This window comes from Lampetra fluviatilis, chromosome 62 (assembly GCF_964198595.1).
Source record: "Lampetra fluviatilis chromosome 62, kcLamFluv1.1, whole genome shotgun sequence".
In the NCBI taxonomy this organism is placed as follows: Eukaryota; Metazoa; Chordata; class Hyperoartia; order Petromyzontiformes; family Petromyzontidae; genus Lampetra; species Lampetra fluviatilis.
The window spans coordinates 7346082-7371760 of record NC_136336.1 but is presented as its reverse complement, the minus strand read 5'-3'; the positions used below and the strand labels follow the sequence as shown (position 1 = coordinate 7371760).

Genomic DNA, 25679 nt, shown 5'->3' with positions numbered 1-25679 from the left:
CACATGTGTGTGTGTGTACTGGTGTTCCACATGTGTGTGTGTACTGGTGTTCCACATGTGTGTGTGTACTGGTGTTCCACATGTGTGTGTGTGTACTGGTGTTCCACATGTGTGTGTGTGTACTGGTGTTCCACATGTGTGTGTGTGTACTGGTGTTCCACATGTGTGTGTGTACTGGTGTTCCACATGTGTGTGTGTACTGGTGTTCCACGTGTGTGTGTGTGTGTACTGGTGTTCCACATGTGTGTGTGTGTGTGTACTGGTGTTCCACATGTGTGTGTGTACTGGTGTTCCACGTGTGTGTGTGTACTGGTGTTCCACGTGTGTGTGTGTGTACTGGTGTTCCACATGTGTGTGTGTGTGTGTACTGGTGTTCCACATGTGTGTGTGTACTGGTGTTACACATGTGTGTGTGTACTGGTGTTCCACATGTGTGTGTGTGTGTGTACTGGTGTTCCACATGTGTGTGTGTACTGGTGTTACACACGTGTGTGTGTACTGGTGTTCCACATGTGTGTGTGTACTGGTGTTCCACATGTGTGTGTGTACTGGTGTTCCACATGTGTGTGTGTACTGGTGTTCCACATGTGTGTGTGTACTGGTGTTCCACATGTGTGTGTGTACTGGTGTTCCACATGTGTGTGTGTACTGGTGTTACACATGTGTGTGTGTACTGGTGTTCCACATGTGTGTGTGTGTGTGTACTGGTGTTCCACATGTGTGTGTGTACTGGTGTTACACACGTGTGTGTGTACTGGTGTTCCACATGTGTGTGTGTACTGGTGTTCCACATGTGTGTGTGTACTGGTGTTCCACATGTGTGTGTGTACTGGTGTTCCACATGTGTGTGTGTACTGGTGTTACACACGTGTGTGTGTACTGGTGTTACACACGTGTGTGTGTACTGGTGTTCCACATGTGTGTGTGTACTGGTGTTCCACATGTGTGTGTGTGTGTACTGGTGTTCCACATGTGTGTGTGTACTGGTGTTCCACACGTGTGTGTGTACTGGTGTTCCACATGTGTGTGTGTACTGGTGTTCCACATGTGTGTGTGTACTGGTGTTCCACATGTGTGTGTGTGTGTGTACTGGTGTTCCACATGTGTGTGTGTACTGGTGTTCCACACGTGTGTGTGTGTGTGTACTGGTGTTCCACATGTGTGTGTGTACTGGTGTTCCACATGTGTGTGTGTACTGGTGTTACACACGTGTGTGTGTACTGGTGTTCCACATGTGTGTGTGTACTGGTGTTCCACATGCGTGTGTGTGTACTGGTGTTCCACATGTGTGTGTGTACTGGTGTTCCACATGTGTGTGTGTACTGGTGTTCCACATGTGTGTGTGTACTGGTGTTCCACATGTGTGTGTGTACTGGTGTTCCACATGCGTGTGTGTGTACTGGTGTTCCACATGTGTGTGTGTACTGGTGTTCCACATGTGTGTGTGTACTGGTGTTCCACACGTGTGTGTGTGTGTGTACTGGTGTTCCACATGTGTGTGTGTACTGGTGTTCCACATGTGTGTGTGTGTACTGGTGTTCCACATGCGTGTGTGTACTGGTGTTCCACACGTGTGTGTGTGTGTGTGTACTGGTGTTCCACATGTGTGTGTGTACTGGTGTTCCACATGTGTGTGTGTACTGGTGTTCCACATGTGTGTGTGTACTGGTGTTCCACATGTGTGTGTGTACTGGTGTTCCACACGTGTGTGTGTGTGTGTGTACTGGTGTTCCACATGTGTGTGTGTACTGGTGTTCCACATGTGTGTGTGTACTGGTGTTCCACATGTGTGTGTGTACTGGTGTTCCACATGTGTGTGTGTGTACTGGTGTTCCACATGTGTGTGTGTACTGGTGTTCCACATGTGTGTGTGTACTGGTGTTCCACATGTGTGTGTGTGTACTGGTGTTCCACATGTGTGTGTGTACTGGTGTTCCACATGTGTGTGTGTACTGGTGTTCCACATGTGTGTGTGTACTGGTGTTCCACATGTGTGTGTGTACTGGTGTTCCACATGTGTGTGTGTGTACTGGTGTTCCACATGTGTGTGTGTACTGGTGTTCCACATGTGTGTGTGTACTGGTGTTCCACATGTGTGTGTGTGTACTGGTGTTCCACATGTGTGTGTGTACTGGTGTTCCACATGTGTGTGTGTACTGGTGTTCCACATGTGTGTGTGTACTGGTGTTCCACATGTGTGTGTGTGTACTGGTGTTCCACATGTGTGTGTGTACTGGTGTTCCACATGTGTGTGTGTACTGGTGTTCCACATGTGTGTGTGTACTGGTGTTCCACATGTGTGTGTGTGTGTACTGGTGTTCCACATGTGTGTGTGTGTGTACTGGTGTTCCACATGTGTGTGTGTACTGGTGTTCCACATGTGTGTGTGTACTGGTGTTCCACATGTGTGTGTGTGTGTACTGGTGTTCCACATGTGTGTGTGTACTGGTGTTCCACATGTGTGTGTGCACTGGTGTTCCACGTGTGTGTGTGTGTGTACTGGTGTTCCACATGTGTGTGTGTGTACTGGTGTTCTACATGTGTGTGTGAACTGGTGTTCCACACGTGTGTGTGTACTGGTGTTCCACATGTGTGTGTGTGTGTACTGGTGTTCCACATGTGTGTGTGTGTGTGTGTACTGGTGTTACACATGTGTGTGTGTACTGGTGTTCCACATGTGTGTGTGTGTGTGTGTACTGGTGTTCCACATGTGTGTGTGTACTGGTGTTCCACATGTGTGTGTGTACTGGTGTTCCACATGTGTGTGTGTGTGTGTGTACTGGTGTTCCACATGTGTGTGTACTGGTGTTCCACATGTGTGTGTGTACTGGTGTTCCACATGTGTGTGTGTACTGGTGTTCCACATGTGTGTGTACTGGTGTTCCACATGTGTGTGTGTGTGTGTGTACTGGTGTTCCACATGTGTGTGTGTGTACTGGTGTTCCACATGTGTGTGTACTGGTGTTCCACATGTGTGTGTGTGTGTGTACTGGTGTTCCACATGTGTGTGTACTGGTGTTCCACACGTGTGTGTGTGTGTGTGTACTGGTGTTACACACGTGTGTGTGTGTACTGGTGTTCCACACGTGTGTGTGTGTGTGTGTACTGGTGTTACACACGTGTGTGTGTGTACTGGTGTTCCACATGTGTGTGTGTACTGGTGTTACACACGTGTATGTGTGTGTACTGGTGTTACACACGTGTGTGTGTGTACTGGTGTTCCACATGTGTGTGTGTGTACTGGTGTTCCACATGTGTGTGTGTACTGGTGTTACACACGTGTATGTGTGTGTACTGGTGTTCCACATGTGTGTGTGTGTACTGGTGTTCCACATGTGTGTGTGTGTACTGGTGTTCCACATGTGTGTGTGTGTGTGTACTGGTGTTCCACATGTGTGTGTACTGGTGTTACACACGTGTATGTGTGTACTGGTGTTCCACATGTGTGTGTGCACGTGATCTACATGCGTGTGTACACGTGTTCACACATGTGTATGTACACGTGTTCCACGCGTGTGTGTGTACGTGTTCCACGCGTGTGTGTGTGTGTACGTGTTACACACGTGTATGTGTACACGTGTTCCACGCGTGTGTGTGTGTACACGTGACACACGTGTGTGTGTTCACACCTATTCCACGTGTGTGCACGTGTGTTCCACGTATGCGCGCTAACCGCTCCACCTTCACCACAACGTCCACCACCACCATCACCCCACATCACCCCACATCGCCACCATCACAAACCAAGAGACACAGGTGCCTACTGAGTGCAGATATATTTAGTGGTCAGCGAGCACCTATTAAAGCCGAGATTAATACAGTACACGGGGAACAGGAATACGTAGGCCCGATCGCCTCCCTCACTCTCACTCACTCCCGGCTCTGACCTTCACGATCCACACCACCAACGCGCCAAGGGACGAGCGGTTCTCATTTCGGGCTGTGTCGACCTAGTGGGGAGTCAGACCAGGCTCACACAGCCATTGGCTGGCCCCGCTGGTTCTGAGGATCAGCAAAGCCGCCCTAGCAACTCGAACCCAGGACACCGCAGTGTTGAAAAAAAATACAAAGACAAAGATCCCCCGTGTAGCCTGCAACAGACTGTTGGGGCAAGTGCTGCTAGCGAGCAGCTACGAAGGCCGGGTGGGTGGCCAGCACCACGCCTCGGCCGCCTTTGTCTCCCCCGTGGACACGTGGTTTACACGCCGCGCACCAGGTACTCATTTGAGGCTGAGTCGACCTAGGGGAGGCCCAGGACCGGTTCTAGATAATCGTCACCGGCGTCGATGTTGGCCGCGAGCGGGAATCGAACTCGGGCGGCCGGGTCCGTGGCGCGGCGTGGCGCTAAACAAAGAGGCCTTTCGTGGGCAGAGCGCTCTGAGTTAGCGAGCACCTATTAAGGCAGGCACGGCGGACGCGGAAGTGGCGTTGATGGAACCACTCCGGGCCCGTCTCTGCCGCCACGGCCACGGCTGATCTTCTAAGGCAACAACAACAACAACAGGGGGTGATTTAAGTCCGAGTTGACCTAGGGGAGGGCCCACCACCGATTCGGTAATCACCCTGCACCGATGTTGATCTCGTGATGATCGAACCCAGCCGCGGTGGTTGGCCGCGGGTTCGTCTCGCGAGCGACCGTCTGCCCCACGCACCACGTGGCCACTCGCGCACGGCCTCGTGACATCAGGCAAGCTCAGCAGGCTGGTGGGGGGGGGGGCGGCCTGGTCAGGGGACACGGGCTGCGTCGCGGGTGACGCGGGCTGCATCACCCATCGTCGTGCCGTATCGCCCTTCCACGCCTCCTCTGTTGCACTGCACCAGCGTGGTGAAGTATGGTCAAACCACCCCCCCCCTCCCTCCCCCCGCGACCCGCAGAGTGGCGAGTCCTTCATCCAAAGAGGGCTGCACGTGTACAAAGACAAAGATGCCCCGTATAGGCTGCAAAAGCTGCTGCGGCAAGCGCTGTGAGCTCTCCTTTCTTACCCCAGTGCTGATGTTTGACACACTCGCTCCAGGTACTCACTTAAGACTGAGTCGACCTAGGGGAGGACCAGGACCGGTTCACGTAATCGTCACGGCCGGGTTCGTAGCGCAGCGCGCTAACCACTGCGCCACCGCTCCACGACGGTGATAGCGATGGTGGATGCATGTTGGTGCAGGCAAAGGCAAAGAGGCCCCGTATAGACTTAGTCAATTGTAGGGGCAAGTGCTGTTAGCGAGCAGATCCGATGAAGGCCGGCACGGCACACGAGGGGGGGGGTGAGTGGCCAGCACCACGCCCGGCCGCCTTTGTCTCCCCAGTGCTGATGTATCAGACTTCGCAGCAGTTACTCATTTTAAGGTTGAATCGACCTAGGGGAGGCCCAGGACCGGTTCAGATAATCGTCACTGGGTGTTGTCCGTGAGCGGGAATCGAACTCGGGTCGCAAGGTTCATAGAGCAGCGTGGTGCTGACCACTACGCCACCGCTCCACCAACACACAAAGACAAAGATCCCCCGTACAGCCTGCACAGACTGTTGGGGCAAGTGCTGTTAGCGAGCAGCACCTATGAAGGCTGGCACGGCGGACGAGGGGTGACTGGCCACACAACACGCCTGTCAACAAACAACAACAACAACCGCCATTCGCCACTAAGTGGCGGTGACGTCACCGCGACGCTTGTGCCAGGCTAGGTGCACGTTGAGGCCACCTGAAGTGTCGAACGCCCGCTGGCAGGAGACCCAGGTGCCACGGGTCGACTGACTGAGACGACTGGCTGATACACCACCTGTACCCCCTAATGTGCCAACTGGCTGTGCTTTAGCCACCCGGCGCTCCGCTCGTTGTTGTGAGCGTCGCTCCTCCGCCCTCCGTTGTTGTTGGAGGGCAACTGCCTCCAACTGCCCAGTAGCGTCCTTCACGAGCCTCCTCCACTGAGGCCGATCTTGACACCGCTGGTCCCAGTCATCGGCAAGTCCACTCAGCTCCACGTCCTCCTGTACCACACCACTCCATCTCTTCTTTAGCCCGTGCCGCGCCCGTTTAGCCCCCTCTACCCAGCCAAACAGAAGCTGCTTGGGCAAGCGGTGGCTGGGCATGCGGGCTACGTGACCCAGCCAACGCAGCCTCGCCTGCCGGAGGAGCTCACTGATGGGAATGTGTCCAGATCTTTATTGACACGTACACACACACACACAGACATACAGGTACACACACACACAGGTACACACACACAGGTACACACACACACACAGGTACACACACACAGGTACACACACACAGGTACACACACACAGGTACACACACACACAGGTACAGACAGGCACACAGGTGCACACACAGGCACATACGACTCGCCAGCTCCACCTCCCCTCCACCTCCACCCCCCCTGACGCCCCCCCTCCCCCCCCCCGTGTCCCCGCGGCCAGTCGAGTGGAGGTGTTTAGAAGTCGGGTCTGTCCTTCTTCAGCTTGTCGTAGTCCATGGAGACTGCGAGGAACTGTGTGGGGGGAGGAGGGGTAGAGAGAGACAGGGGGAGGGGTAGAGATAGAGGGGGGTAGAGAGAGGTTAGAGAGAGAGGGGGTAGAGAGAGGAGGGGGGGTAGAGATAGAGGGGGTAGAGAGAGGGGGGGGGGGTAGAGAGAGAGAGGGGGTAGAGAGAGGGGGGGGGTAGAGAGAGAGGGGGTAGAGAGAGGAGGGGGGTAGAGATAGAGGGGGTAGAGAGAGGGGGGGGGTAGAGAGAGAGAGGGGGTAGAGAGAGAGGGAATGGGGTAAGGAGAGCAGAGCGTGACATTTTTTGTAAAATCTTTCATTTAAAAAGGGCGGGGGGGGGGGAGCACATGAAGCAAATCATTGAAAACAAACAAACAACAACGAACTGATGAACGAAGCAAAGTGCCGACTGCACCGAGCATCTTCTTGTTTCCGCTGATCATAAAAAATAAAAAGAGAGAGAGAGATGGGGAGAGAGAGTTGAGAGAGAGACCCCCCCCCACAAAACACCCCCAGCCCCCTCCAAGACAAAGCTCCCCCGCGTAGCCTCAACAGACTGTTGGGGGCAAGTGCAGTTAGCGAGTTCCCGTCCGTCTTTGTCTCCCCCGCGCTCGTGACGTCACTGGCCGCCCTCGCGATCTCACTCGCAGTCCAAAGACAAAGATCCCCCGTGTAGCCTCAGCGGACCGTCGGGGGCAAGTGCTGTTGGCGGGGTAGCAGCGCTGCCTATGAAGGCTACCGGCACTGTGGCACACGAGGGGGTGGGCGGTCAGCACTACGCCCGGCCGCCTTTGTCTCCCCTATTTGTCTATCAACTCAATGGAGCGATTTGCTGGTACTGGAATCGTTCAGCATTGGGATGTTTGGTGAATACCAGTTACTGCTTTGATGATGGTGATGATGGCGATGGTAATGGTACTGCTGTTGATGGGTGATAATGATGTCGATGATGATGTTAATGATGCTGCTATTGTTGATGTTGATGATGCGGGCAGGAGATAGAGAAAATCATCGCGTACTCCGAGAGGATAATCACTTCCCGTGACACTGAGCAGTGAGCGCAAGGATGTTTGTCTGTGTGCGTGTCTGTGTGTGTGTGTCTGTGTGTGTGTGTCTGTCTGTGTGTGTGTGTCTGTGTGCGTGTCTGTGTGCGTGTCTGTGTGTGTGTGTGTCTGTGTGTGTGTCTGTGTGTGTGTGCGTATCTGTGTGTGTGTCTGTGTGTGTGTTTCTGTATGTGCGTGTCTGTGTGTGTATCTGTGAGTGTGTGTGTATGTGTGTATCTGTGTGGGTGTCTGTATGTCTTCGATTCCCGCTCACGGCCAAAACCAGTGAAGATTATCTGAACCGGTGCTGGGCCTCCCCTAGGTCGACTCAGCCTCAAATGAGTATCTGGTGCGGTGTGTAAACATCGCCACTGGGGAGACAAAGGCGGCCGGGCGTGGTGCTGGCCACCCACCCCCCTCGTGCACTGTGCCGGCCTTCATAGGTGCTACTCGCTAACAGCACTTGCCCCAACAGTCTGTGAAGGCTACACGGGGGGTCTTTGTCATTGTGCGAGGCTGTGGGTGTGTGTGAGAGAGATTCGCCTGTTATACAAATACACGCATCGACGATGCACGTAGATATACACACACACGCACGCACACACACGCACGCACACGCACGCACGCACACACACGCACGCACGCACGCACACACACACACGCACACACACGCACGCACACACACGCACACACGCACACGCACACACACACACGCACGCACACGCACGCACACACACGCACACACGCACACACACACACGCACGCACACACGCACACACACACACGCACTCACACACACGCACGCACACACACGCACGCACACACACGCACACACACGCACACACACACACACGCACACACGCACACGCACGCACACACACACACGCACGCACGCAAACGCACACACGCACACACACGCACGCACACACACACACGCACACACGCAAACGCGAACACAAACATCCACAAACACGCACGTGATTACATCGGTAATCGTGATACCTCGAAAGAGTTAAACAAAGATAAACGTCCCCCATATAGCCTCAGCGTGTTTAGTTGGGGGGAGAGGGGCAAGTGCTGAAGGCAAATGGCAGCACCTACGAAGGCCGCCTTTGTCTTCCCAGCGCTGGTGTCTATACACGGCGGCAGGCACTCGTTTTAAGGCTGAGTAGACCTAGGAGAGACTCCGCGACCGCCAGCGTTGCTCGTCGCACGCGAGACTCGCGCTAACCACTGCGCCACCGCTCGCCCTCCTACTGAGTGCCACACAAAGACAAAGACTCCCCCAGCCGCCGTATAGCCTCAGTAGACTGTTGGGGCAAGTGCTGCTAGCGAGTAGGGCCGGAGAAGGTCAACACGGGTGGACAGCACCACGCACGGCCGCCTTTGTCTCCCCAGTGGCGACATTTACCACACACCGCATTTGAGGCCGAGTCGACCTAGGGGAGGCCCAGGACCTGTTTCAGTGAGCGGGAATCGAACTCGGGTCGCCGGGTTCGTAGCGCTAATCGCTACACCACCGCACCCCAGACACAGACACACGCAGACACACACACACAGACACACACACACAGACACACACACACAGACACACACACACAGACACACACACACAGACACACAAATACATTCATACACACACAAGTACATATATCAACAAAGATAAGACAAATAGCTTCGTCTTATCTTTGACAAAGACAAAGATCCCCAGTGTAGCCTTAACTTTGACAACACGCACACGCACACGCGCACATGCATAATGCGTGCGTCGCTGAACCAACTGCGGACATTCCACGTTCGTGTGGCGGGAGAGTAGCGGTACCTTGTACTGGTGAGTTGGCTCGAGGTTGTTCCACGGCTCGGGGTTTCCTTTCTTGTTCCAACTGGGAGACACAGAGAGGTCGACGATTAGCCTCATGGGGCACGTGGGCGATAGAGACAAAGACAAAGGTCCCCCGTGTGGCCTGTAACAAACTGTTGGGGCAAGTGCTGTTAGCGAGCGGCAGCGCCTATGAAGGCTACCGGCACTGTGGCACACGAGGGGGTGGGTGGTCAGCACCACGCCCGACCGCCTTTGTCTCCCCAGCGGCGATGTTTACTACACACCGCACCAGGTACTCATTTGAGGCCGAGTCGACCTAGGAGAGAGGCCTAGGACCGGTCCAGATAATCGTCACCGGTGTTGACCGTGAGCGGGAATCGAAATCGTGTCGCCGGGTTCGTAGCGCGGCGTAGCGCCTACCGCTACACCAGTGCTCCGGCAGGTGTGATACACAGGGAGGCACGTTCAGTACCAGATACACTCACCAGATACACTCACCAGATACACTCACCAGATACACTCACCAGATACACTCACCAGATACACTCACCAGATACACTCACCAGATACACTCACCCGGACCAATCACCACTCACATCACCTATGTGTGTTGAACGTCTTTCGCACCGTACGTAGCCAATTAAACACACACAGCATACACACTCACCCCATACACAGAGCTCACTGGACACTCACCCCACTCACCAGATGCACTCACCGCTCACTAAACGCGTGATGTTGATTCTAAATAGGAAGGGGAAAACCGGAGGAGCCGGAGAGAAATCCAGACGGGATCGAACCCACGACCTCCTGTGTACCAGGCGAGGTAGTTAACATCTCCTAGCCACCATGATGATGATGATGAGAGAGAGAGAGACACGCAATCTCCAAATATACAGCAGCAGGCGTCAGGGTCATGATCGAACCCACGACCTCCTATATACCAGGCGAGGTAGTTAACATCTCCTAGCCACCGTGATGATGATGATGATGAGAGAGACACGCAAACTCCAAATACACAGCAGCAGCAGGCGTCAGGGTCGGGATCGAACCCACGACCTCCTTGCACACCAGGCGAGGTAGTTAACATCTCCTAGCCACTGTGGCGCCAGACACACTCAGCACTCACTCCAAACACGCTCGCCACTCACCAGACACTCACCACACACACACAGCATTGCGGTGTTGTTGTTGTTAGCGAGCTCCTATTAATGCACTCGCCTGATGTCGGGGTTGCGAAGGGCGAGACGGAGTGTGTAGAGGGCTGCTGTCGACAGACCCAGCCCAATGAAAAATAGCATCGGGTAAAGCTGAAATAGCATCATCCATATCATCATCATCATCATCATCAATAATATCAATAATCATCATCAATATTATGACTATTATCGTCAGTGATTTCATCAATATGAGCAACAATAATATTAACTTAATTATTATCATCAATAGCATCATATATTTGATCATCAATCATATCAGCATTCATATATAATCATCAATAATATCAACATAATCATTATCATCAATAATATCAACATCATTAATAATATTCTTGGTTCTTTCGGTAAAGTCCCGTAGAAGGGAAATAATAAAATAATAAAATAATAAAAATATTTCTTTAAAACAATGAAAATAAAAATCTTGTTTTATTTTTTTTTAAATCCCTTCTACGTGACTTTACCGAAAGAAATAAGAATATGAATCCCTGCAGTCACGGAAGCTTTAAATCAAAATCATTAATAATGTCTTCATATAATTGTTGTCATCACATCATCAAAATAATCATTATCGTTATATCAACATCGTCGTCATCATCATGGTCATCATCAACATCACTATATTATAATCATCATGATGATCATGATCACCACGTCATCTTCGTTATTAACAACATCAAAAAGCTACCATCATCAGCGTCAACATCATCATTGTCGCCGTGACGAGCTTTACTAAATATCATCGCCAGGTGACGCATACTTTGCATCATCATCATCATCACATTCTCTTTACACATCATCACCATCACCATCACAACTGCCACCATCATCATCATCATCACAACTGTGATCGTCAGCTGCTTCACATCATCTTCATAATTATCATCATACACAGCAACAACAACAGCAGCAGCAGCTTTATTAATGCAACTGTTATCATCACAACTGTCATCATCACAGCTATCATCATCACAAATATCATAATCATCACAAATACAATCACAAATATCACCGTCACGTGTGCCACCACGAGTGTCTGTCTGTTTGTCGTCAACTCACGCTGCGATGTTTCCGCGCCTTAGAGAAAAGATTCCCAAATGGTGGCATCATTATAGACTGCACGTACTGACTAATCTACTGACTAATCTACTGACTAAGCTATTGGCTAATATACTGGCTACTCTGCCGGCTACTCTGATGGCTCAGCTATTGGCTAATCTACTGACTAAACTGTTCACTGAGCAACTGACTGATCTATTGATTGACCGGTCAACTGACTGACTGGCTTCCTGACTGACTCGTCAACTCAACCTGCCGACTGACTGATCTCCTGGCTAACAGACTGATCGAACTACTCATTCGCCGGTCGACTCACTGCCTGAGTTGCTGATCTATCGACTAGCCCCACTGAGCTAGCGAGCGACTGACTGACTGACTGAGTGGTCTAAAGCCAGGCAAGTTTAGTCGACGCTGACTGACTCGGAGAAGTGGCGCTGTGATGAACGCTGGGTGCCTGAGTGAGTCGGGCGGCGTGAACTCCGGGGAGAGAAAGAGGAGAGAGAGAGGAGAGAGAAGGGGGGGGAGAGAGATAGGGGGGAGAGGAAAACGGAGTGGTGGGAGGTCGTGGGGGAGGGAGGATGTGGGGGTGGTAGAGATGGAAACGGGAGAGTTCGGGTGGAAGAGGAGATGGAGCGCAAAGGTGAGAGGAGGGGTGAGAGAGAGATGCAGGGGTGAGAGTGATGGGAGAGTGGTGGTGGTGGTGGTGGGCATGAGGAGTGTGGAGAAGGTGTGGAGATGCGCAGGGGATGGAGGTCGAGGAGAGATCGGGTGAAAGGGTCGGCGTGGTCGGGCAGTCAGTCGGTCTGTTGGTTAGGCCGTGGGTCCTTGAGTCAGAGAGGGAGTCAGTGTGAAAGTGAATGAGTGAGTCAGTGAATGAGTCAGTGAGTGAGTGAGTCAGTCAGTCAGTGAGCCAGTCAGTTAGTGAGTGAGTGAGTGAGTGACTGAGTGAGTGAGTCAGTCAGAGTCAGTGAGTGAGTGACTCAGTGAGTCAGTGAGTGAGTGACTCAGTGAGTGAGTCAGTGAGTGAGTGACTCAGTAAGTCAGTGAGTGAGTGACTCAGTGAGTGAGTCAGTGAGTGACTCAGTGAGTGAGTGACTCAGTGAGTGAGTCAGTGAGTGAGTCAGTGAGTGAGTGACTCAGTGAGTGAGTCAGTGAGTGAGTCAGTGAGTGAGTGAGTGACTCAGTGAGTGAGTGAGTTAGTGAGTGACTCAGTGAGTGACTCAGTGAGTGAGTGAGTGAGGCAGTGAGTGAGGCAGTGAGTGAGTGAGTCAGTGAGTGAGTGACTCAGTGAGTGACTCAGTGAGTGAGTGAGTGAGTGAGTGAGTGACTCAGTGAGTGACTCAGTGAGTGAATTGATCGGTCAGTGGCTCAATGAGCCGATCAATTAGTGAGTCAGTCAATCAGTGAGTGGGTCAATGAGTGAATTGGTCGGTCAGTGACTCAATGAGCCGATTTATTAGTGAATCACTCAATCAATGAGTGGATCAATGAGTGAATTGGTTGGTCAGTGACTCAATGAGCCGATTTATTAGTGAATCACTCAATCAATGAGTGGATCAATGAGTGAATTGATCAGTCAGTGACTCAGTGAGCCGATCAATTAGTGAGTCAGTCAATCACCATATACTCACCACTGATAAAACACTCACCACTCACCAGACACAATCGCCAAACACTCGACACTCGGCACACAACAATCACACTCACAACGACACCCACCACACACGCGCGTGTTTAAGTTGGTGAAGCGATAGTGTGACGAGTTGAGAAAGACAGAGAGACAGAACGAGAGAGAGAGAGTTACCCAGGATCCGTTCGGATCTCACTCGCCGTGATCGGGAATCGAACTCGGGCGACCAGGGTTCATAACGCAGTGCGCTAACCACTGCGCCACCGCTCCACCCCCCCCCCCCCCCCTCTTATATAAAGAATGTTCACGCCTCCAAAAACACAGCAACACGAAGAGCCACGTGATAATGATGATGGGTCACTCGGTTCTGATTGCAGGAGGAGAGAGGCGATCTTGAATCTCAGCGAAGTCTCACCTGGTTAAATCGAGGACGTCTCATACGTGGGGACAGTCGTCACTGAGTGGATTCTCACGATGTTCTCGAAGGGCCACAGAGCTGAGTGGATGATGTGAATTCTAATGATGCTCTAGAAGGGCCAGAGAGCTGAGTGAGTGATGTGAATTCTAATGATGCTCTAGAAGGGCCAGACAGCTGAGTGGATGATGTGAATTCTAATGATCATCTAGAAGAGCCAGACAGCTGAGTGGATGATGTGAATTCTAATGATCCTCTAGAAGAGCCAGACAGCTGAGTGGATGATGTGAATTCTAATGATCCTCTAGAAGAGCCAGAGAGCTGAGTGGCTGATGTGAATTATCATGATCCTCTAGAAGAGCCAGAGAGCTGAGTGGATGATGTGAATTATCATGATCCTCTAGAAGAGCCAGAGAGCTGAGTGAGTGATGTGAATTATCATGATCCTCTAGAAGGGCCAGACAGCTGAGTGGCTGATGTGAATTCTAATGATGCTCTAGAAGAGCCAGAGAGCTGAGTGGCTGATGTGAATTCTAATGATGCTCTAGAAGAGCCAGACAGCTGAGTGGCTGATGTGAATTCTAATGCTCCTCTAGTTGGGCGAGATTGTTGAGTGGCTGATGTGAATTCTAATGATGCTCTAGAAGGGATAGAGAGCTGAGTTAGTTACGTGAAGTATCATGATGCTCTAGAAGGGCGAGAGAGCTGAGTGAGTGATGTGGATTCTCCGTCTAATCTACAGATCTGTGTCTCGATCGCAACCAGCTCAAGCCTCGTGTACATCACGTGACCTCAGGGTGTGGCCGCCTCCACTACTGAACCCCTCCCCCTGTCCTCTCCCCGCCCACTGTGAAAACAGACGTCGCTCGCAGCAGCAGCAGCAACAGCAGCAGCAACAGCAGCAACAGCAGCAGCAGCAACAGCAGCAGCAGCAGCAACAGCAGCAGCAACAGCAGCAGCAGCGTGGAAGCCCTGACGTGGCCTCTCCCTCCTCCCTCCCCTCATCTCTCCTGAACCCTCCACTCCCGTGACTCTGTTCCACTTCCATCCATCCTCCTCAGCTTCCTCATTCGTTCTCCTCTTCTCTCTTCCCTGACTCTATTATCACGCGTTACATCCGGAATGGAGACGTTTGGCCAATATACCAGTTACGTTGTATGTGGGTGGAGATCATACAAACACCACTCTCTCAGTGCAGAACAGGGGAGATCACACAAACTCCACTCACTCACTCTCTCAGTGCAAAACAGGGGGAGATCACACAAACTCCACTCACTCACTCACTCTCTCAGTGCAGAACAGGGGGAGATCACACAAACTCCACTCACTCACTCTCTCAGTGCAGAACAGGGGAGATCACACAAACTCCACTCACTCACTCTCTCAGTGCAAAACAGGGGGAGATCACACAAACTCCACTCACTCACTCTCTCAGTGCAGAACAGGGGGAGATCACACAAACTCCACTCACTCACTCTCTCAGTGCAGAACAGGGGAGATCACACAAACTCCACTCACTCACTCTCTCAGTGCAGAACAGGGGAGATCACACAAACTCCACTCACTCACTCTCTCAGTGCAGAACAGGGGGAGATCACACAAACTCCACTCACTCACTCTCTCAGTGCAGAACAGGGGAGATCACACAAACTCCACTCACTCACTCTCTCAGTGCAGAACAGGCGGAGATCACACAAACTCCACTCACTCACTCTCTCAGTGCAGAACAGGGGGAGATCACACAAACTCCACTCACTCACTCAGTGCAGAACAGGGGGAGATCACACAAACTCCACTCACTCAGTGCAGAACAGGGGGAGATCACACAAACTCCACTCACTCACTCTCACTACAGAACAGGGGGAGATCACACAAACTCCACTCACTCAGTGCAGAACAGGGGGAGATCACACAAACTCCACTCACTCAGTGCAGAACAGGGGGAGATCACACAAACTCCACTCACTCAGTGCAGAACAGGGGGAGATCACACAAACTCCACTCACTCACTCTCACTACAGAACAGGGGGAGATCACACAAACTCCACTCACTCAGTGCAGAACAGGGGGAGATCACACAAACTCCACTCACTCACTCTCACTACAGAACAGGGGGAGATCACACAAACTCCACTCACTCAGTGCAGAACAGGGGGAGATCACACAAACTCCACTCACTCAGTGCAGAACAGGGGGAGATCACACAAACTCCACTCACTCAGTGCAGAACAGGGGGAGATCACACAAACTCCACTCACTCACTCTCACTACAGAACAGGGGGAGATCACACAAACTCCACTCACTCAGTGCAGAACAGGGGGAGATCACACAAACTCCACTCACTCACTCTCACTACAGAACAGGGGGAGATCACACAAACTCCACTCACTCACTCTCACTACAGAACAGGGGGAGATCACACAAACTCCACTCACTCACTCTCACTACAGAACAGGGGGAGATCACACAAACTCCACTCACTCAGTGCAGAACAGGGGAGATCACACAAACTCCACTCACTCACTTTCTCAGTGCAGAACAGGGGGAGATCACACAAACTCCACTCACTCACTCTCTCAGTGCAGAACAGGGGAGATCACACAAACTCCACTCACTCACTCTCTCAGTGCAGAACAGGCGGAGATCACACAAACTCCACTCACTCACTCTCTCAGTGCAGAACAGGGGGAGATCACACAAACTCCACTCACTCACTCTGTGCAGAACAGGGGGAGATCATACAAACTCCACTCACTCTCTCAGTGCAGAACAGGGGAGATCACACAAACTCCACTCACTCACTCTGTGCAGAACAGGGGGAGATCATACAAACTCCACTCACTCACTCTGTGCAGAACAGGGGGAGATCACACAAACTCCACTCACTCAGTGCAGAACAGGGGGAGATCACACAAACTCCACTCACTCAGTGCAGAACAGGGGGAGATCACACAAACTCCACTCACTCAGTGCAGAACAGGGGGAGATCACACAAACTCCACTCACTCACTCTCACTACAGAACAGGGGGAGATCACACAAACTCCACTCACTCAGTGCAGAACAGGGGGAGATCACACAAACTCCACTCACTCAGTGCAGAACAGGGGGAGATCACACAAACTCCACTCACTCAGTGCAGAACAGGGGGAGATCACACAAACTCCACTCACTCACTCTCACTACAGAACAGGGGGAGATCACACAAACTCCACTCACTCAGTGCAGAACAGGGGGAGATCACACAAACTCCACTCACTCACTCTCACTACAGAACAGGGGGAGATCACACAAACTCCACTCACTCAGTGCAGAACAGGGGGAGATCACACAAACTCCACTCACTCAGTGCAGAACAGGGGGAGATCACACAAACTCCACTCACTCAGTGCAGAACAGGGGGAGATCACACAAACTCCACTCACTCACTCTCACTACAGAACAGGGGGAGATCACACAAACTCCACTCACTCAGTGCAGAACAGGGGGAGATCACACAAACTCCACTCACTCACTCTCACTACAGAACAGGGGGAGATCACACAAACTCCACTCACTCAGTGCAGAACAGGGGGAGATCACACAAACTCCACTCACTCAGTGCAGAACAGGGGAGATCACACAAACTCCACTCACTCACTCTCTCAGTGCAGAACAGGGGGAGATCACACAAACTCCACTCAAAAGGTCCCCGAGTCGGGAATCGAACCTAGGGCCCTCCACGCTCTGAGTTGCACAACTGCGCCACGCTGCATGCTGCATGCTGCCTGCTGCCTGCTGCCTGCTGCATGCTGCCTGCTGCATGCATGCATGCTGCATGCTGCATGCTGCATGCTGCATGCATGCAGCATGCTGCATGCTGCATGCTGCCTGCTGACTGCTGCCTGCTGCCTGCTGCATGCTGCCTGCTGACTGCTGCATGCTGCCTGCTGCCTGCTGACTTTTCCCATGACAAGATCATCTCAATAAGCCGGAGGTCCCGACGGGAGGGGCGTGCATCCACAACATTTACTGGACAAACCCACGAGACACCCATTACATCTTTACTCCCACGTTACAAAGACAAAGATCCCCCGTGTAGCCTCTAAAGACTGTTGGGGCAAGCGCTGTTGGCGAGCAGCACCTATGAAGGCCGGCACGGCACGCGATGGAGGTGGGATGTCCCCAGACACCACCAAACACCACCAAACACCACCAGACACCACCAAACACCACCAGACACCACCAGACACCACCAAACACCACCAGACACCACCAGACACCACCAAACACTACCAGACACCACCCAACACCCGAGGCACGGATTCGAGGCTGAGTCGACGTAGGCGAGGCACAGGACCAGATCAAAGAAGCGTCACCGGTGTTGGTCGTGGCCGTGAGCGGAAATCGAACTAGGGTCGCCGGCCGCGCTAACCGCTGCACCACCGCTTCCCAAACAAAGACAAAGATCCCCCGTATAGCCTGAACAGACTGTAGGGGCAAGTGCTGTTAGCAGGCAGCGCCTATGAAGGCCGGCACGGCACAAGAGGGGTGTGGAGTGTCCAGACAGCACGCCCGGCCGCCTTTGTCTCCCCAGTGGTGATGTGGTTTACACAACGCACCAGGTACTCATTTGAGGCTGAGTCGACCTAGGGGAGGCCCACGCGGTGTTGGTCGGGTCGCCGGGTTCGTAGCGCAGCGTAGCGCTAACCGCTGCACCACCGCTCCTTCATGCACGCACACACACACGCGCGTACTTTATTAAGCCCGCACACACACTCACACTCTCACACTCGTTTGTCTGAGATAAAGAAAGTCTTTAAGTAAAAATGCCACTCGACTCCGGACTTTTCTCGGTCCCACGACTCTCATTTTGCCCCAACAAGGAGAGACGTCTTCCTCTCTCCTCCCTCTCCCTCTCACCTCTCTCTCTTTTTTTTCACGATCAGTGGAAACAAGAAGATGCTCGGTGTATTCGGCACTTTGCTTCGTTCATCATTTCGTAATTTTTTTAAACACTTTGCTTTATGTAAACCCCCACCACTCGCTCGCTCTCTCGCTCGCTCTCTCGCTCTCTCGCTCGCTCTCTCGCTCGCTCTCTCGCTCGCTCGCTCGCTCGCTCGCTCTCTCATCTCTTTCACATCCCCCCTCTCTTTCTCTTTCTTAAGCGTTTATTTGTGTTGCTGGTGACTGTGTATTGTTTTCATATCGGAATCGCCTCCAGTGTTGTCGCTGCTGGCGGCAATGAAAGTTGTTTAAAAGTGAAAAGTCTCTCTCCTCCCTCCCTCCCTCTCTCATCTCTCCCTCTCCCTCATTCCTCTCGGTTGTTGTTGCTGTTGTTGTTATTGTTGTTGTTATTGATTCTGTTGTTGATGTTATTCTTGCTGTTGTTGCTACTGCTGTTGATGTCGTTGTTATTGTTGTTATTGTTGTTATTGTTGTTGCTGTTGTTCATGTTTTTATTGTTGCTGATGTTGTTGCTACTGTTGTTGTTGATGTTGTTGCTGCTGCTGCTATTGTAGTTATCATTGTTGTTGCTGTTGTCGTTTCTGTTGTTGCTGTTATTGCTGCTGTTGTTCTTGCAGAGGTTCATGCCCCGTTTAAAATTGCGGCTGTCAACAACAGGAGACATCCATGAGATGGCTGCTCACCCCGAGCTGAAGCTGCTCGTCCACGTGCATTGCCCTTGCACTGTCCCAGACCACACCGAGACAACAACAACAACAGTTCTAGACCCCACTAAAACACATTCCTCCTGCGGAGGGAGCTGGTAGGAACGTCGGGTTGCTCGGTCAATGGCCTGCAGGGTCAACGGCGGCGTGGTGTATTCCGCAAATATGGCCGACTGTGAGGGCGGGCACAAGCCGGCGTGAGTAGGTGAAACGTTGAGTTTTATAAGGGCACCACGGGGTGACCAGCCCCTCCCCACCCAGCCCCACCCCTCCCACCCCCCACCCAGCCCCACCCTCCCCACCCAGCCCCTCCTCACCCTCCCCACCCTCCCAACCCAGCCGCCCCCCACCCTCCCCTCCCCACCCCCCACCCAGCCCCACCCCTCCCACCCCCCACCCAGCCCCACCCTCCCCTCCCCACCCTCCCCTCCCCACCCAGCCCCTCCCTGCACGACAGACGGACGGACACAACAATCCCCTTGTGGGCTGGTGGAACCAGAGGTTCCTACCAGTAACAACAACAACAGTCCCAGACCACAGCGAGACACCACGTGCACATTGACATGCAGCGACCGATACGTGGGTGGTAAGTATCAACGTTGCAAATCACGTTCCACAATGTGGTTGCTTGTGTCCGGCAGCGATCTCCTGCGTCGGGATAAATATTCATTTTGTTCGTGAAAGGAACATTGGCGATGTTAAGCGACGAAGCGAGAGGTTGTTCCAGCAACACAAAAGAAGAGACACGTTGGTGGTGGTGGTGGTAGTGGTGGTGGTGTTGGTGGTGATGGTGGTGGTAGTGGTGGTGGTGGTAGTGGTGGTAGTGGTGGTAGTGGTGGTGGTGGTAGTGGTGGTAGTGGTAGTGGTGGTGGTGGTAGTGGTGGTGGAAGTGGTGGTGGTGGTAGTGGTGGTGGTAGTGGTGGTGGTGGTGGTGGCGGTGGTGGTGGCGGTGGTAGTGGCGGTGGTGGTGTTGTTGTTGGTGGTGGTGGTGGTAGTGGGGGTGGTGGTGGTGGTGGTGGTAGTGATGGTGGTAGTGGTGGTGGTGGTAGTGGTGGTGGTGGTGTTGGTGGTAGTGGTGGTGGTGGTGTTGTTGGTGGTGGTAGTAGTGATGGTGGTAGTGATGGTGGTAGTGGTGGTGGTAGTGGTGGTGGTGGTGGTGGTGTTGGTGGTAGTGGTGGTGTTGTTGGTGGTGGTAGTAGTGGTGGTGGTGGTGGTCGTGTTGGTAGTGGTGGTGGTGGTGGTGTTGGTGGTGGTGGTGATGGTGGTGGTGTTGTTGGTGGCAGTGGTGGTGGTGGTGGTGTTGTTGGTGGTAGTGGTGGTGGTGCAACGGTAGAGACTTTGTCATCTATTCCAGTGGTTCTTCTCGGGAGATGTAAGAGGCAATTCGGCGTCGTGGGTTTGTCGATGGGCTTCATGAGTGGGCCGAGTTGAGCGCCGATTCGCCGTTCGTGTGCCGGGCATCGCGGTCCAAATTTTGCCAAATTAGAACATTTGACGCCGCCAATGACTCAGGAGGACTTGTCCTTGATGTCTCCCGTGGAGCCTGGAGCAGACTGCTGGGCAAGTGCTGTCAGTGGCGAGTAGCACCTGTGAAGGCCGGCACGGCACACGGGGGGGAGGGGGGTGGCCAGCACCACACACGGCCGCCTTTGTCTCCCCCGTGGCGATGTTTTGCACATCATTCCAGGCACTACACTCACACTCACAAAGATCCCCCGTATAGGCTTTAGCAGCCTGTTGGCAAGTGCTGTTAGCGGGTAGCACCTTTGAAGGCCGGCACGGCACACGAGGGGGTGGGTGGCTAGAACCCCACGCCCGGCCGCCTTTGTCTCTCCAGAGGCTGAGTCGACCTAGGGGAGGTCCAGGACCGGTTCAGATATTCGTCACCAACGTTGGCCGTGAGCGGGAATCGAACTCGAGTCGCCGGGTTCGTAGCGCAGGGCGCTAACCGCTGCACCACCGCTCGCCATGCACACAGCAGACTGATGTCACCAAAGCGCTCTTGAGAATGAGACTGATCAATCAATCACACGCACACTCATTCACCCACTCATTCACCCACTCATTCACTCACCCACACACTCATTCACCCACACACATACTCATTTACTCGTCCACTCATTCACCCACTCATTCACTCACTCATTCACTCACGCACACACTCATTCACTCACCCACACACTCATTCACCCACACACACACTCATTCACTTACCCACACACTCATTCACTTACCCACACACTCATTCACTTACCCACACACTCATTCACCCACACACACACTCATTCACTCACCCACACACTCATTCACCCACACACACACTCATTCACTTACCCACACACTCATTCACTTACCCACACACTCATTCACCCACACACACACTCATTCACTCACCCACACACTCATTTACTCACCCACACACTCATTCACTCACCCACACACTCATTCACCCACACACACACTCATTCACTTACCCACACACTCATTCACTTACCCACACACTCATTCACTCACCCACACACTCATTCACTCACCCACACACTCATTCACTTACCCACACACTCATTCACCCACACACACACTCATTCACTCACCCACACACTCATTCACTCACCCACACACTCATTCACCCACACACACACTCATTCACTTACCCACACACTCATTCACCCACACACACACTCATTCACCCACACACACACTCATTCACCCACACACACACTCATTCACTTACCCACACACTCATTCACTCGTCCACTCATCCACCCACTCATTCACCTACACATTCACCCACCCACGTACTCATTCACTCAGCGACTCATTCATTCACGCAATCAATCAATCACTCTTGCAAACGCGACTCTCTCCCCACTCTCCGCTCTCCCCTTTCTCTTCCCTCTCGAGAGTCGTTATCATCTCCTCTCTCCACGGATGAACCGGGACCGTTTTATCTGCGTGTGAAAGACAGTTTTGCATTTATTGTGGGAAAGTTGCGAGCGTGTCCGTGTGTGGATTTGTGGATTTGGTGGGGAGCGGTGGGGTAGTGGTGAGCTCCCAACACGGTCAACCGAGTTCGATTCCCGCTCACGGCACAACACCGGTGGCGATTATGTGAACCGGTCCTGGGCCTGCCTTAGGTCGACTCAGACTCAAATGAGTACCTGCTGCGATGTGTGAATGTCGTCACTGGGGAGACAAAGGCGGCCGGGCGTGATGCTGGCGACCCACCCCCTCGTGTGCCGCCATGGCAGTCTGTTAAGGCTACACGGGGGATCTTTATCTTTGTTTGTGTGTGTGTGTATAAATACACTGCTATATTTTCTTAAACAGGGAAAGTAAAATAAATAAACATCGAATTCCTGCGACCGCTCTAGCGAGAGTCGCGTTCCTAACATTAAGAATCATAATTCAGAGACGGTGTGTGTGCGTCTGTACGTGTGTGTGTGCTTGTACGTGTGTGTGTCTGTACGTGTGTGTGTGTCTGTACGTGTGTGTGTGCCTGTACGTGTGTGTGTCTGTACGTGTGTGTGTGTGTGTGTCTGAACGTGTATGTGTGTCTGTACGTGTGTGTGTGTCTGTACGTGTGTGTGTGTGTCTGAACGTGTGTGTGTCTGTACGTGTGTGTGTGTCTGAACGTGTGTGTGTCTGTACGTGTGTGTGTGCCTGTACGTGTGTGTGTCTGTACGTGTGTGTGTGTCTGTACGTGTGTGTGTGCCTGTACGTGTGTGTGTCTGAACGTGTGTGTGTGTCTGTACGTGTGTGTGTCTGTACGTGTGTGTGTGTCTGTACGTGTGTGTGTGCCTGTACGTGTGTGTGTCTGAACGTGTGTGTGTGTCTGTACGTGTGTGTGTCTGTACGTGTGTGTGTGTCTGTACGTGTGTGTCTGTATGTGTGCGTCTGTACGTGTGTGAGTGTGTGTGTCTGTACGTGTGTGTCTGTACGTGTGTGTCTGTACGTGTGTGTCTGTACGTGTGTGAGTGTGTGTGTCTGTACGTGTGTGTCTGTACGTGTGTGTGTTTGTGTGTGTCTGTACGTGTGTGTGAGTGTGTGTGTCTGTACGTGTGTGAGTGTGTGTGTCTGTACGTGTGTGAGTGTGTGTGTCTGTACGTGTGTGTGTTTGTGTGTGTCTGTACGTGTGTGTGAGTGTGTGTGTCTGTACGTGTGTGTGAGTGTGTGTGTCTGTACGTGTGTGTGTTTGTGTGTGTCTGTACGTGTGTGTGTCTGTACGTGTGTGTGGGGAGCGGTGGCGCAACGGTTAGCGCGCTGCCCTACGAACCACGGCCAACACCCAGTGACGATTTTGTGAACCGGTCTTGGGCCTCCCCCAGGTCGACTAAGCCTCGAATGAGTACCTAGTGCGGTGTGTAAACATCGCCACTGGGGAGAAAAAGGTGGCTGGGCGTGGTGTTGGTCACCCACCCCCTCGTGTGCTGTGCCGGCCTTCATAGGTGCTCGCTTACAGCACCTGCCCCAGCAGTCTATTCAGGCTATACGGGGTATTTTTGTCTTTGTGTATATATGGCTGGGTCATGTAGCCCTCGTGCCGAACCACCGCATGCCCAAATCGCTTCTAAAGGGGTTCACGGGCGCGGCACGGGCTGGAGGAGAGACGGAGTGATGTGGTAATTGACAACGACTGGTACCAGCGGTGTCAAGATCGGCCTCAGTGGAGGAGGCTCGTGAAGGACGCTACTGGGCAGTTGGAGGCAGTCGCCCTCCAACAACAACGGAGGGCGGAGGAGCGACACTCACAACAACGAGCAGAGCACCGGGCGGATAAAACGCAGCGAGTTGGCGCATTGGGGAGTACAGGTGGTGCATCTGCCAGTCATCTCAGTCAGTCGACCCACGGCACCTGCTGAGTCTGTCCCGTGGCCTCCTCCTGCACCTAGCCTGGCACAGCAGTCAACCCACGGCACCTGCTGGGTCTGTCCCGTGACCTCCTCCTCATGCACCTAGCCTGGCACCGCAGTCAACCCACGGCACCTGCTGGGTCTGTCACGTGACCTCCTCCTGCACCTAGCCTGGCACAGCAGTCAACCCACGGCACCTGCTGGGTCTGTCCCGTGACCTCCTCCTCATGCACCTAGCCTGGCACAGCAGTCAACCCATGGCACCTGCTGGGTCTGTCCCGTGGCCTCCTCCTCATGCACCTAGCCTGGCACAGCAGTCAACCCACGGCACCTGCTGGGTCTGTCCCGTGACCTCCTCCTGCACCTAGCCTGGTACAGCAGTCGACCCACGACACCTGGAGCTCCTGCCAGCAGCCAGCCTTCCACACTTCACGTGGCCTCAGAGTGCACCCAGCCTGGCACTTAGTGGCGAGTGTGTGCGTCCGCTGTTGGTAATTGGTGCCACATGAAGAGCGGTCCGCACCAGAGCGCGCCACGACACGCCGCGTGTCCCGGGTTCGATGCCCGCCCACGGCCGAGTGGGTGCCATCGTCTTCTGACATCGGAGAGCGGAGTTCCATTGTACGGGGGATGGCGCCCCCTCCTGGATCCCAAGCAGCCCCCCCGCCCCCACCCTCGTCACCCCGCCCCCCCCCACGTCTCCCCCTTCTTCAACGTGCGACCAAGTATTTCATTGGCCCCGTAGCTTCACTCCGCAGCTCACAACACAGCCCGGCTCACTCCCACCGGCACTGTCCTGGGGCGCACACACACGCACACACACGCACACACACACGCACACACCACACGGACACACACACACACAAACACGCACACGCACACACGCACACACCACACGCGCACACACACACACCACACACACGCACACACACACGCACACGCGCACACACAGCACACAAACACGCACACGCACGCACACACACACAAACTCGCACACGCACACACCACACGCACACACACACACACAAACACGCACACGCAAACACACACACGCAAACACGCACACGCACGCACACACACACAAACACGCACACACACGCGCACACACACACGCACACACACACACGCACACACACACGCAAACACACACACACTCACGCACACACACGCACACACACAAACACGCACACGCACACACCACACACACGCACACACACACGCACACACGCACACACGCACACACCACACGCACACACACACACGCGCACGCACACACACGCACACACACACACGCACACACGCACGCGCACACACGCACACAAGCAACAGCACACACACGCATACACACGCACACACAAACACGCACACGCACACGCACACACACACACCACACACACACACGCACTCACACGCACACACACACACGCACACACACACACACAAACACGCACACACACACACATGCACACACACACGCACACGCGCACACACACACACGCACACACACACACGCACTC

General features: G+C 53.2%; 1 protein-coding gene across 1 annotated transcript; it reads right to left on the bottom strand.

Annotated features, from left to right (window-relative positions):
- Nucleotides 1-3757: 3757 nt before the first annotated feature.
- Nucleotides 3758-12115, bottom strand: LOC144951497 (NADH dehydrogenase [ubiquinone] 1 alpha subcomplex subunit 4-like 2). The gene is made up of 4 exons (XM_078881815.1): nucleotides 11614-12115; nucleotides 10559-10647; nucleotides 9338-9398; nucleotides 3758-6480 (listed from the first exon to the last, which is right to left on the bottom strand). The coding sequence occupies exons 1-4, from the start codon at nucleotides 11662-11664 to the stop codon at nucleotides 6424-6426; spliced, it is 258 nt and encodes an 85-aa protein (XP_078737941.1). The 5' UTR covers nucleotides 11665-12115; the 3' UTR covers nucleotides 3758-6423.
- Nucleotides 12116-25679: the final 13564 nt, after the last annotated feature.